The sequence below is a fragment of the Hypanus sabinus genome, chromosome 10 (assembly GCF_030144855.1).
Source record: "Hypanus sabinus isolate sHypSab1 chromosome 10, sHypSab1.hap1, whole genome shotgun sequence".
Classification (NCBI taxonomy): domain Eukaryota; kingdom Metazoa; phylum Chordata; class Chondrichthyes; order Myliobatiformes; family Dasyatidae; genus Hypanus; species Hypanus sabinus.
The window spans coordinates 16,951,778-16,966,112 of record NC_082715.1 but is presented as its reverse complement, the minus strand read 5'-3'; the positions used below and the strand labels follow the sequence as shown (position 1 = coordinate 16,966,112).

General features: G+C 42.7%; 1 protein-coding gene across 1 annotated transcript in view; it reads right to left on the bottom strand.

The window, feature by feature from the left end:
* Positions 1-14,335, bottom strand: part of lama4 (laminin, alpha 4) — a 182,911-nt gene that overhangs the window by 74,441 nt on the left and 94,135 nt on the right. Inside the window, exons 15-17 of the mRNA XM_059981458.1 lie at positions 13,317-13,465; positions 9,836-9,977; positions 1,767-1,863 (exon numbers count right to left, since the gene is read on the bottom strand). Of these exons, the coding sequence (XP_059837441.1) occupies positions 1,767-1,863; positions 9,836-9,977; positions 13,317-13,465 (388 nt within the window). The remainder of the gene's footprint in view (positions 1-1,766; positions 1,864-9,835; positions 9,978-13,316; positions 13,466-14,335) is intronic.

The following is a 14,335-nucleotide window of genomic DNA, read 5'->3' as shown; positions in this document are numbered from 1 at the left end:
CATTTAGAGTGGAGATGAGGAGTAATTTCTTTAGCCAGAATGTGGTGAATCTGTGGAATTCATTGCCACAGTGGCTGTGGAGGCCAAGTCATTGGTTATATTTAAGGCAGAGATTGATAGATTCCAGATTAGTCGGGGAATGAAGGGATACGAGGAGAAGGCTGGAGACAGGGTCTGAGAGGGAAATGGATCAGCCATGATGAAATGGTGGAGCAGACGCGATGGGTTAAATGGTTTAATTCTTCTCCTCTATCTTATGGTCTAATGGAATAAATTATCTCGATATGAACCATCATCAAAACACAGCACTTAGGAAAGTAGACAATGAATGTGGACCTTGTTATCCTGGTGTCTCATAAATGGACTAATTATTGAAGTAAACTCCTGCAGGAAGGGAAATTTTAAGCTACAAAGATGGATGCTAACCTGCCATCTAATGAGATCCTATGGAAAGCAGATCTTTCCCTCCCCTCTACTTTCTGCTTTCCACAGAGATCGCTCCCTATGCAACTCCCTGGTTCACTTGCTTTCCACCTCCCCCATTGATCTCCCTCCTGACACTTACCCTTGCAAGAGAAACAAGAGCCACACCTGCCCCTGCACCTCCTTGCTCATTACCATTCAGGGCCCGAAGCAGCCCTTCCAGGTGAAGCGACTCTTAATCTGTTAGTCTGTTGAGATCATCTATTGTATATGGTGCTCCTGGTGTGGCCTGCTGTATATCAGTGAGACCTATATACAGCGGTGAGACCGCTTTGCCAAACACCTACACTCCGTCCACCAGAAAAAGCACGATCTCCCGGTGGCCATCCACTTTAACTCCACTTCCCATTCCCGTACCAACATGTGAGTCAATGGCCTCCTCTACTGCAGCGATAAGGCCACAGTCAGATCGGAGGAGCAACACCTTATATTCTGTCTGAATAGTCTCCAACCTGATGGCATGAACATTGATCTCTTAAACTTCCAGTAATGCCCCCCTTCCTCTCCTTCACCATTTTCCTCTTTCACCTTACCAACCCATCACCTCCCTCTGGTGCTCCTCCCCCTTCCCTTTCTTCCATGGCCTTCTGTCCTTTCCAAGTAGATCCCATTTTCTCCAGCCCTTTCTCTTTCACCAATCGACTTCTAAGCTCTTTACTTCATCCCCACCCATCCTCCTCCCCCAGTTTCACCCGTCACCTACTACCTGGTATTTATTCCTCCCCTTCTCCCAGCTTCTTACTCTGACCTCATCTTTTTTCTCCAATCCTGATGAAGAGTGTTGGCCCAAAACGTTGACTGTACACTTTTCCATAGATGCTGCCTGGCCTGCTGAGTTCCTCCAGCATTTTATGTGTGTCGCTCAGATTTCAAGCATCTGCAGATTTTCTTTTGTTTGTGAGAGAAGTGTGTTCTCATGCCTCATTGAGCTGTTTATAAGCCTGGAAACATCTTCTTTCCCCACATCATATAGCCTCCCAATGTCACATCCATTTCTACCTTCCCCAACTTCCATCTATCTCCCATAGTCACAGTCCTGCCAAAGGGTGTCGGTCAAAACATCAACTATAGTTTTTTCCATAGATGCTGTCTGGTCTGCTGAATTCCTCCAGCATTTTGAGTGTGTTCCCACAATCGCATTCATTCTCACCTCCCCCACCAACAATTCACTCCCTCACTAAAAACAGCCTGTTTCGGAAAATGGAGAGGTCTGTATCAGGAAAGGCCCAAGAGTGCTTTGAGAGTCTGAAAAGTGCACTCCTATTCAGAATGAACATACTTACCATCTTCCATGGTCTCAGCCAAATCATGTACTTTGTTCAAAAGGTCTTCACTGATGTTTCTGTGCCATGTGCTCTGTGTTTGAATTCCTTCAACAGCCTGTAAACAATCATAATTATGTGCTTAATATATTCAAAAGCCCTCCCCTCCTTGACCAGAAAGATTTCAATCAACACCAGTTCATGGAATAACATGGAGTAACACAATAGGCTGGAATTTTCTGACCAATTGGTGTCATGCACAGCTGCCTTCTAAATTCCATTCCCCTCTTAGATGCTGTTTGACCTGCAGAGTTCCTCACTTATGCATTGCGGAAGATTTCCTGTCTTTTGTGTCTCTCTTACCAATTTGCAACTTTTACTGTTTATTTGAAATGTGATGTTTTTGTTAAAAACCAACCTTAACTTAGGATGGTAGGTGTCACCCTGTATTCAGGCACCAACATAGCATGCCTACAATGAAAGAGGATCATTCATAACTGTAGTGGAGAAGGAGCACATTCACAGCTTTCCTTTTTTATGTTTCTGTCCCCATGTCCCACAAGGAACACAAAGAGAATCTGGCAGTGTAGCACTGATGCCAGATGTACTGTAGGTTCTGGCAGGAATTTTCTTGCAATTTGGCATTTATACACTGCAAACATTTGCAACTTTGGGTTTGTATTTAATACTGATTGTCACCCAATATGTCAGTGACAAGCTGGGTGACAAGGACCCCTTGCAAAACAAAATGGAAAGAGAGCATGAAATTGGTAAAGGTTTTACATTACTTTGCCTTTTGAAAGACAGCATCCTCAATGGTGTAACACCACTTCAGTCAAATTTTCATCAAAATCATGCTCTTAAGAGTGAGCTATGAATCTTTTGACTCAGTGGTGCTTGCAATAAGCCAAGGGCAATGGCTTTCCTATGATTTAATACGGTTTACAAATTATTTAGCTCTGCTGAGACATCAGAAACACAGAGAAATTTAAGTCAAATGGTTTAAATGCTAATCTTAATCTTAAAGCCTCTTCATCTGAAGAGGCTTTAAGCAAAAACACTTGACTGGAGGTACTGCAAGATTAAAAATTGGCGACAAAACATAAATAGCATGCATAAAAATACTTTGGTCTATTTTAAATGCCTCTCTAATTAAACTCTAACCCTAATATTATGTATTCAACCTTGCTGGTCAGTTTATTGTGCATAGACCATAAGACATAGGAGCATACTAGGCCATTTGGCCCATTGAGTCTGCTCTGCCATTCTATCATGGCTAAGGTATGTATTCAGATGAAAGATGAACTATGTATAAAACATATGCACCATTTTGGTCACTGATCAACATTTAGACAACATGAACCAGCTTTAGAAAACTTCAGAATTCTACCTACTTGTTACCGCCTTCATTATTCAAAGAGCATCTGAATATTGAAACAAATGTTCAGATCACCACTGTGCATTTATCTTATTCATTAGTTGACAGGAAAATGACTTGCATTTTGCTTGTTTAGTCTTGACTTGCAACAGACAAGACTTCAAAGGACTGTCATTCTTTTTATGTAATTTTCTCGTGGGAAAGGACATCATCCTGGGTCACTACAATGTTTCATTCACCAACTACTGGAATCCTGGTGACTCCAGTTACTACCACTTGCATCTACACCTGGTATGTGTGTTGTAATAGGATGGCATGGTAATGTAGTGGTGAGCACAACACTTGACAGTACAGGTGACCCAGGTTCAATTCCCGCTACTGCCTTTAGGAGTTTGTACATTCTCCCTGCGACCACGTGGGCTTCTTCTGGATGCTCCACTTTCCTCCCACAGTCCGAAGACCTACTGGTTGGTAGGTTAATTAGTCATTGTAAAATTGTCCCATGAATAGACTAGAATCAAAATTGGAAGTTGCTGGGTGGTATGGCTGGATACTCTGTGCTTATCTCAATAAATAATGTCCCACATTATTCTTTTCCTGAAATAAATCCTCAGTATTCAAATAAAGCTGTTGCAATCTGTGGCAAAAGCCAACTCTGAATTATTATAGGTTTTATTCCAATGCTGGGCACGCCTCTACACACTAAGCAACGATTTCTTGTCTGAAGTTGTCCCCTTATGATCTCCTAGCTTGCTGAGGAGTGCGCAATGGTGTTGTGGCAGAGCTGTTCCCTCACAGACCCAGAGACCTGGGTTCAGTTCCGGCCTGTGTGAAAGTTGTACTTTTCCGTCAGAATGTGTGGGTTTCCTCTGGGTGTGTGGGTTTCCATTAGGTGTGTGGGTTTCCTCTGGGTGCTCGGGTTTCCTCTGGGTGTGTGGGTTTCCACTAGATGTGTGGGTTTCCTCTTGGTGCTCGGGTTTCCACTGGGTGCGTGGGTTTCCATTAGGTGTGTGGGTTTCCTCTTGCTGCTCGGGTTTCCACTGGGTGCGTGTGTTTCCATTAGGTGTGTGGGTTTCCTCTTGCTGCTCGGGTTTCCACTGGGTGCGTGTGTTTCCATTAGGTGTGTGGGTTTCCTCTTGGTGCTCGGGTTTCCACTGGGTGCGTGGGTTTCCATTAGGTGTGTGGGTTTCCTCTTGGTGCTTGGGTTTCCACTGGGTGCGTGGGTTTCCATTAGGTGTGTGGGTTTCCTCTTGGTGCTTGGGTTTCCACTGGGTGCGTGGGTTTCCATTAGGTGTGTGGGTTTCCTCTTGGTGCTCGGGTTTCCACTGGGTGCGTGGGTTTCCACTGGGTGCGTGGGTTTCCACTGGGTGCGTGGGTTTCCACTGGGTGCGTGTGTTTCCATTAGGTGTGTGGGTTTCCTCTTGGTGCTTGGGTTTCCACTGGGTGCGTGGGTTTCCATTAGGTGTGTGGGTTTCCTCTTGGTGCTTGGGTTTCCACTGGGTGCGTGGGTTTCCATTAGGTGTGTGGGTTTCCTCTTGGTGCTTGGGTTTCCATTAGGTGTGTGGGTTTCCTCTGGGTGCTCGGGTTTCCTCCAGTCTCACAATCCAAGCATATGAAGGTTGGTAGGTTCACCAGCAAATGTAAGTTTCTCCAAGTGTACAAGCAAGTGGCAGAATCAGTGGGGGAGAGGAGGGTTCTTTAATGAGAATGCTGGGACCTGATAAAATGAGATTAATAGGGTTGGAGTAAATATTCAGAGCACATGTGCTGGACCATTGGGTCAGCTTTCATGCCGTGTTTTGCTATAACTCTGACTCGAATTTTATTTATTTTTGTCTTGTTTTAGAGATAGTTCATGGTGACAGGCCCTCCTTCACGGCTTGACGAGCTCACGCTGCCCAATTACACCCATGTGATCTGCTAACCCATATGGAATGTGTTAGGAAACCGGAGCATCCGGAGGAAATGCACTTGGTTACGGGTAGAACATAGTAAACTCCTTACAAACAGCGGAGGAATTCAAACCAGGGTGCTGGCACTGTAACAGTGTCATTCTAGCCATTACACTTACGTGCCGGCCCCAGTAATGTGACCAGCCAAATCTTAATGCTCTATTCCCACTTTGCCTGTAAACTTCTATCAGCTTCAATTTCACTACTTGCTCCTCTTCAGTGATCCACCCTGCACTCTCAGCTCCGCTGATCAGATTCTTTAAACTATGGTTATACTTGTCTTTGAGAGGTAATGATAGTTATAAGACCATAAGATAGAGGAGAAAAATTAGGTTGCTCTGCCATTCCATCATGACTGATTTATTACCCCTCTCAACCCCATTCTCCCCGTAACCGTTGACACTAACCTAGAACCTCTCAACCTCCACTTTAAATATACCCAATGACTTGGCCTCCACAGCTGTCATAAATTCATAGAGTCGTAGAGAAGTACAGCTCAAAATCTGGCACTTTGGCCCATCGAGCTTTTGCTGAACTATTGAAACTGTTTACTCCCATTGACCAGCACCAGGACCATAGCCCTCCATACCCCTACCATCTATATACCTATCCAAACATAAGATATAAAAAATAGGAGCAATAGTAGACCATCTGGCCCATTGAGTCAGATGAACCCATCTGGCTCCATCATTCAATAAGATCATGGTTGATCTGGCTATGGACTCATCTCCACTTACCTGCCTTTTCCCCATAAACTTTAATTCCCCTACAATGCAAAAATATACCTCACCTTGTCTTAAATATATTTACTGAGGTTGCCTCCATTGCTTCATTGGGCAGAGAATTCCACAGATTCACCACTCTCTGAGTAGAGCAGTTCCTCCTCATCTCCATCCCAAGTTGACTCCCTTGAATCTTGAGGCTGTGTCCCCTAGTTCTAGTCTCACCTACCAGTGGAAACAACTTTCCTGCCTCTATCTTATCTGTCTCTTTCATAATTTTATATGTTTCTATATGATCTCCTCTCATTCTTCTGAATTCCAGTAAGTACAGTAGAAAATCTGTACTCAATCTCTCCTTATAGCCTAACCCCCTAATCTCTGGGATGGGCCAGATGGCATATTCCTGCTCCTATTTCTTTTGTTCTTCTGTTCTTATGTGAAGAAGACAAATGCAATGATTGCATTCTTTTTGAGAGGACTAGAATATAAAAGCATGGATGTAATGTTGAGGCTTCATAACAGACCGTTGAGGCCTTGCTTGGAGTATTGAGAGCTCTTTTGGTCTCCTTATCTAAGAAAGTACGTGCTGACATTGGAGAGGGTTCAAAGGAGGTTCATGAAAATGATTCCAGGTTTGAACGGTTTGTCATATGAAGAGCATTTGATGGCTCTGGGCCTCTACTCACTGGAATTCAGAAGACTGAGGGCTGACTTCATTGTAACCTCTTGAATGTTGAAAGCCCTCAAATGAGTGGATATAGAAAGACTTTCCTATGGTGGTAGATTCTAAGACCAGAGGATGCAACCTCAGAATAGAGAGAAGTACTTTTAGTAAGGAGGGTAGAGGAATTTCTTTAGCCAGAGAGTGGTGAATCTGTGGTATTTGTTGCCGCAGGTGGCTGTGGAGGCCAAGTCATTGTGAATATTTAAGGCAGTGGTTGACAGATTCTTGATTAGAGAGGGCATGAAGGGATACAGGGAGAAGGCAGGATACTGGGGCTGAGAGGAAAAGTGGATTAGCTAGGGTGAAATAGCAGAGCAAACTCGATGGGCCAATGGCCTAATTCTGCTCCTGTATCTTATGGTCTTACTGCCAAACTTACCTTAACTGTTGAAATTGGGGGTGCACGCTCCACCTGCACTGCCAGCTTCACACTATCACGACACTTTGAGTAATAAAGTTTCCCCCGTTCCCTTTAACCTATTTACCTTTCAATAGACAATAGACAATAGGTGCAGAAGTAGACCATTCGGCCCCTCGAGTCTGCACTGCCATTCTGAGATCATGGCTGATCATTCACTATCAATACCCAGTCCCTGCCTTGTCCCCATATCCCTTGATTCCCCTATCCATCAGATATCTATCCAGCTCCTTCTTGAAAGCATCCAGAGAATTGGCCTCCACCGTCTTCCGAGGCAGTGCATTCCACGCCTCCACAACTCTCTGGGAGAAGAAGCTCTTCCTCAACTCTGTTTTAAATAACTGACCTCTTATTCTCAATCCATGCCCTCTGGTACTGGACTCTCCCAACATCTGGAACATATTTCCTGCCTCAATCCTATCAAATCCTTTAATTATCTTAAATGTTTCAATCAGATTCCCTCTCAATCTTCTCAATTCCAGTGTGTACAAGCCCAATCTCTCCAATCTCTCTGCGTAAGACAGCCCTGCCATCCCAGGAATCAACCTAGTGAATCTACGCTGCACCTCCTCAATTACCAGAATGTCCTTCCTCAAACCTGGAGACCAAAAGTGTACACAATATTCCAGGTGTGGTCTCACCAGGGCCCTGTACAAATGCAAAAGGACATCCTTACTCTTGTACTCAATTCCCCTTGTAATAAAGGCAAACATTCCATTTGCCCTCTTCACTGCCTGTTGCACTTGCTCATTCACCTTCATTGACTGATGAACTAGGACTCCTAGGTCTCTGCATTTCTCCCTTACCTAACTTTACACCGTTCAGACAATACTCTGCCCTCTTGTTCCTGCTTCCAAAGTGGATACCTTCACATTTATTCACATTGAATGACATCTGCCAAGTATCTGCCCACTCACCCAGCCTATCCAAGTCTCCCTGTATTCTCCTAACGTCCTCTTCGCATGTCACACTGCCACCTAGTTTAGTATCGTCAGCAAACTTGCTGATATAGTTTTCAATGCCTGCATCTAAATCATTGACATAAATCGTAAAGAGCTGTGGTCCCAATACAGAGCCCTGTGGTACCCCACTAGTCACCTCCAGCCAGTCCGAGAAACACCCATTCACTGCTACCCTTTGCTTTCTATCTGCCAACCAGTTTTCTATCCATGTTGAAACCCTGCCCCCAATGCCATGAGCTCTGATTTTACTCACCAATCTCCTATGTGGCACCTTATCGAATGCCTTCTGAAAATCTAGGTACACAACATCCACTGGCTTACCCTCGTCTAACATTCCTGTTACACCCTCAAAAAACTCCAACAGATTAGTCAAGCATGATTTGCCCTTGGTAAATCCATGCTGGCTTGGCCTAATTCTATTACTGCCATCAAGATGTGCCACTATTTCGTCCTTAATAAAGGACTCAAGCATCTTCCCCATGACTGACGTTAGGCTAACAGGGCGATAGTTCTCTGTTTTCTCCTTCCCTCCCTTCTTGAAAAGTGGGATAACATTAGCCACTCTCCAATCCTCAGGAACTGATCCTGAATCTAAGGAACATTGGAAAATGATTACCAATGCATCCGCAATTTCCTGAACCAACTCTTTTAGAACCCTCGGATGCAGACCATCTGGACCCGGGGATTTATTAGCCTTCAGTCCTACCAGTCTACTCATCATAGTTTCTTTCCTAATGTCAATCTGTCTCAATTCCTCTGATATCTTATGACCCTGGCCCATCCATACATCTGGGAGATTGCTTGTGTCCTCCCTGGTGAAGACAGATCTAAAGTATGCATTAAATTCTGTTGCCATTTCCCTGTTTCCCATAACAATTTCTCCCAATTCATTCTTCAAGGGGCCAACATTGTTCTTAACTATCTTCTTTCTCTTCAAATAGCTAAAAAAGCTTTTGCTATCCCCTTTTATATTCCTGGCTAGACTGAGCTCATACCTGATTTTTTCTCTCCGTATTGCTTTTTTAGTCAAGATCTGCTGTTCCTTAAAACTTTCCCAATCATCTGTATTCCCACTCATCTTAGCCCTGTCATACTTCTTTTTCTTTAATGCTATACAATCTCTGACTTCCTTTGTCAACCACTGTGGCCCCTTCCCCCTCTTTGAATCCTTCATTCTCATTGGAATGAACTGCTTTTGCATCTTTTGTATTTTGCACCCTTAACCCATGACTTCTAGTTGTAGTCCCACTCTACCTCAGTGGAAAAAGCCTGCTTGAATTTACCCCATCTATAACCCTCTTAATGTTAAAACGTCCATCAAATACCCTCTCAATCTTTTACATTCCAAGGAATAAAGTTCTAACATAGTCAATCTTTCCTCCAGATCTGACAACATCCTTGTAAATCTTCTCTGTTCTCTTTCAATCTTATTGACATCTTTCCTGTGGAAATGAATTCCTCAGATTCACTACCCTCTAGCTAAAGTAATTCCTCATTATCTGTGTTCTAAAGAGACATCTTTCTCTTCTGAGGCTGTGCCCTCTGATCCAAGAATCCCCCTCTACAGGAAACATCTCCTCCACATCTATGCTATCTATGCTTTCAATATTAGATAGTTTTCAAAGAGAGACCCCTCATTCTTCTAAAATCTAGCTAGGCCCAGAGCTATCAAATACTCCTTAACCTTTCATTCCTGGGAATTATTCTCTTGAACCTCTTCTGGACTATCTCCAATGTCAATACATCCTTTCTTAGATAAGAGGCCCAAAATTGCTCACAATACTCCAAGCGTGGTCTGACCAATGCCTTACAAAACTTCAGCTAGTTGTACAGTGTGCAATGCAGGCTTGCTCAGGAGGCATGACCACAATTTCCATTTCTAATTACAATTTCTACATTTCTACAATTTCTTTACAAAGAACAGAAGCACTTACATCTTCAGCCCTCTGTGCAGCACTGAGCAGAGTAGATGCATTCTTCTCAGCTTCGGCCACATATTGGACAATATTCTCATAGACGTTTGAAGCATCTATTGCTTTCTGGACAACACCATTTGCATCTATACTTTTCAAGATACTGTTAAAAGAAAAGAATTATTGCAATTATGAATCATTTTGTACATAACACAGTGTTATAGAGTCATAGAATACTCCAGCACAAAACCAGTCCCTTTGTCCATTCTTCTTCTGACTAATCACCCTGTACCCAGATCAAAGCCCTTTGGTCCTTGTACAGTACTGTGCAAAAGTCTTGGGCACATGTAACAAAAAAAAAGCTCCTTTAAAACAAAGACGTTTTCAAAATAATGACATGACAAGTTTTTAAATCTCAAAAAATTACTATAAAGACCAGTAAATGGTAAAAATCTAAATCAAATCAAAATTTGGTGTGACCATGCTTTGCCTTTAAAATTGCATCAACACTCTTTGGTACACTGTTTTATCTCTCTGTTTTATAAGAAAATCCGCTGGTAGGTTGTTCCAAGCATCTTGGAGAACTTGCCACAGTTCTTCTGCAGGCTTTGGCTGTCTCGCTTGCTTCTGTCTCTCCAGTAAATCCCAAACTGCCTTGATGATGTTAAGATCAGGGCTCTATGGAGACCATAGAGCCATATAAAATATATATGGGTGCCATATGGTTCTATGGTCTATGGTCTATGTAAAATATCTAGGGTGCCAAAGACTTTTGCACTGTATTGTACCTAAGCAAACTTCTCTTAAAACTTACAATCTACTAGTTCCTCCAGGTGGCTCGTTACACACTCACGCCACACTCTGAATGGAGATGTTCCTCCTCAGTTTCCCCTTAAATATTTCACCTTTCACCCTGAATGCATGACCTCTAATTGTGGTCTCACTTGACCTGAGAGGGAACAGGCCTGGTTGCATTGGAAGTGACACAGTGATGCACCATCAATAACTCTCAGAGACGCGAGTCGAGGTAGGCTTTTATTAACTGGAAGGAAAGCACTGTCAGCAGCAAGAGACCACCGCACGACATCCTGGAGACTGAGGGAGGAGCAGTGCCTCCAATCGCCTTTATACAGGGGTCTGTGGGAGGAGCCACAGGAGCAGTCAGCAGGGGAGGCGTGTCCAGACAGGTATATGTAGTTCACCACACACAGTGATACAATAATCAAGGAAATTTTGTTTATACCAATGTATTAATGAAAATTGGTGTAATTCTTTATGAAGATATTGGCAGAATTTATGGATAGGCATTAAAAGAATCACATAGTTCTTTACTTCTTTAGTTTTTATCTCTAGTTAGATTAATTATAATCTCATCCAACCTGCATGTATTCCTCCTATCTATTCTCCTCATAATTTTGTATACAGTACTCTGCAAAAGTCTTAGGTATATATATATACCTAGTGTGCCTAAGACTTTTGTATAGTGCTGTATTTGTCAATGTGGAGCGGACAGCGAGTTTGTAAATCTGGTGGGAGCAAAGGATGTTGCGACTGGTGAGGGTGGAGGGCTGTGCGAGGGGTGTGGGGCAGGTGGCAGACAAGGAGTGTCCGGGTGGCTGGTGGTCAGGTGCCGACACACCCAGCCCTGAGAAACCAGGCAGGGTCATTTGATTCCAAACAATTGGTTTATTGAACATTCCAGAATGTTTCTCTGGTGCTTCCCGCTCTCTCCCCTCTCCCTTCTCCTTTTCCCAGCTGCTGTTCACCTTTCTCTGCCCCCCCCTTCCCACTCAGTCCACAACAGAGACCCATATCAGATTATCAGAATCAGGATTATCATCACTCACATATGTAATTTTTTTTGCAGTTCGAGTAAGGTGCACTACATAAAATTACTACAAGTTCTGCTCTCATTCTCCAGAGAATAAAGTCCTAAACTTTTCAAGCTTTCCCTGGAACCCAGGTTCACTAGTCCTGGTAACACCCTTATACATACAAGTTGATTTTACTCCTCCCCTGCCTCATGGGAATAATGCAGGCAGATGTTGTGTTTTTAATATTTTTGTTATATTTGAGTTATCTTGTCTGAAGTATTCTTCTTCATTCAAATAATTAATTATGCATTTCATGTAAAAATATGTGAATTGTATCCAACATCATGCTACAACATGATATGTGCACGCTTTGCTTAAAAGTAAACTTGAAGTTAGACCTGAATTCCCAGACTCCTACGTCTTCTTTTGAATTAGTTTAATGTTTTGAAGTTACCAAACGTAACAGCTGGGAATCCAGATGTCAACATGTTAGCTCTCACTAAACTTAGTCAGCTCCATCTTGGGCACTCGCCTCAATGGTATCCAGGATATCTCAAAAAGACGGCATCCATCACTAAGGACCTGCATCACTCAAGTCATGCTTTGTTCTTATTGCTAGCATCAGAGAGGAGGTACAGAAGCCTGAAGGCATGCACTCAATGATTCAGGAACAGCTTCTTTCCCTCTGCCATATATATAATATAGACTTGCTGTAATTCAGTTTTTCATGACATACGACAGTGATGTTAAACCTGATTCTGATTCTGATATTCATGTTATCCAATTCCCAAAGGTTTTCTTTCCCCTGTCTTTAGGCAGAGGGTGGTTGTTTATTACAGAGAAGTAAAGAATAGACTTGGTTTGTGCTTATATCCCTATATTGCTTCAGATACAACACACAGCTTAAAACGTAGCCTCATTCAGGAAGGACTAGAAACAGGGAGACAAAGTTGTTTCTCTGCCATTGTTAAGATTTGATCAGGAAGGGGCTGTGTAGAATTCAGCTCTCTGGAAAATAATCTAAGGAAATATCAAATTTCTGACACAAAATAGCCATAAAGAAAAGGTACAAACTTGGGACATATTAAAACAATAACACTTCTGATAAAACTGTTTGTTTGCTTATGTGCTGTGTTGTATAATGTGGGTTATTATGGTTTTTCCATGACCATGTTTGCTCTTGGCGAATGTTTCCACAGAAGCGGTTTGCCATTGCCTTCTTCTAGGCAGTGTCTTTACAAGATGGGTGACCCCAGTCACTATCAATACTCTTCAGAGACTGTCTGCCTGGCGTCAGTGGTGGCATAACCAGGACTTGAGATATGCACCAGCTGTTCATACGACCATCCACCGCCTGCTCCCATGACTTCAAGTGACCCTGATTGTGGTGGGGTGGAGGGGGCAGTGATGTTAAGCAGGTGCTATACCTTACCCGAGGATGGCCTGCAGGATAGTGGAGGGAACGAGCACCCTTACAGATGTATCTCTACCCTGCTAAAACTAGTATGATTAAAAGTTTATGTCTCTGCACCAAAGAGTTAGATATACTTACAATAAAAGTAAACAAGTAAATGTCAAAGCATGGTTATAAGTAGCTAATGTGCTACTGGCCTTGTTGTCATGATTTTATTTCGGCCTCTAACAGCGGTGACTTTTGTTATGTCAAAGTCTAGGAGAGTGCAACTTACTTGGACAATTCTGAAGCAAGTTTATGAAGATCTTTGGCATAATCTATAGCCCGGAGAGCCAAGGGCTTATCATAAGAAGACAGATTAGTTAGTTTGTGCTGCAGTACACTATGGGCACCGTCTATTGAGGCATGGAATGCGGACAGGTTCTGAAAGAAATGTCATTCACAAAAAGTCATATCAAACATTTTGCCATTTTGTTGTAAACTCTGAATTAAAACAGCTGAAATAATAATGCTAATACTAAAATTATAAATAATACTGAAGAAAATACAGTGCTATTGTAAAGTTACTAAAGTGTTCAATATTTTTTGATGGAGGAGGGAAGATTGCTAACTTTTTTTGAATAAACCTTTGTTTATTCCTGGTTACTATTATGCCATATAATGATGTCACTGTGTTGTACTTCCCAAAATCTGGTGGCATGACCTTAACATTCTGATTTTTTTCACCCCATTTCCTTAATAGAACTTCTCTTGAAATTGCACCATTTTGGCCAGTAGGGGAGAATTCTAGATTGTTCTTCGAGCTGCTGACACAGGCAGTGCTGTTGTTACAGAACATAGAACTGCACAGCACAGCGCAGTTCAGGCCCTTTGGCCCAAAACCCCTTAACCTACTGCAAGACCAATCTAACCCGTCCCTCCTACATAGGCCCAAACATTTAACCTGAAGCGTAATACTCCTTCACCTCTTTGATCTTATTTTACTTCTCCCTTAGATCCAGTTACTCTGTCTAACCAAAGATGTTGCTCTGGGAAGCCAAATTGGTCCCAACGAGATCTCATCTATGATGGGTCAGGAGTAATGTTCCACTTGGACCTCTCTGTCACCTCTTTCAATGCAACATAGAAGTCCTGTGTATTTGGTATTTCAGTAATATTTGAGTAATCTACTGTGTGCATATATAATCTTGTGTGCATGATACATGTGTGCCTCACTTAAAATAAACTCGGTTAGATCTGCATTCCTAGACTTCCGTGCCTTCCTTTGAAGTAGTTGTCTCATGGAACAAGAAA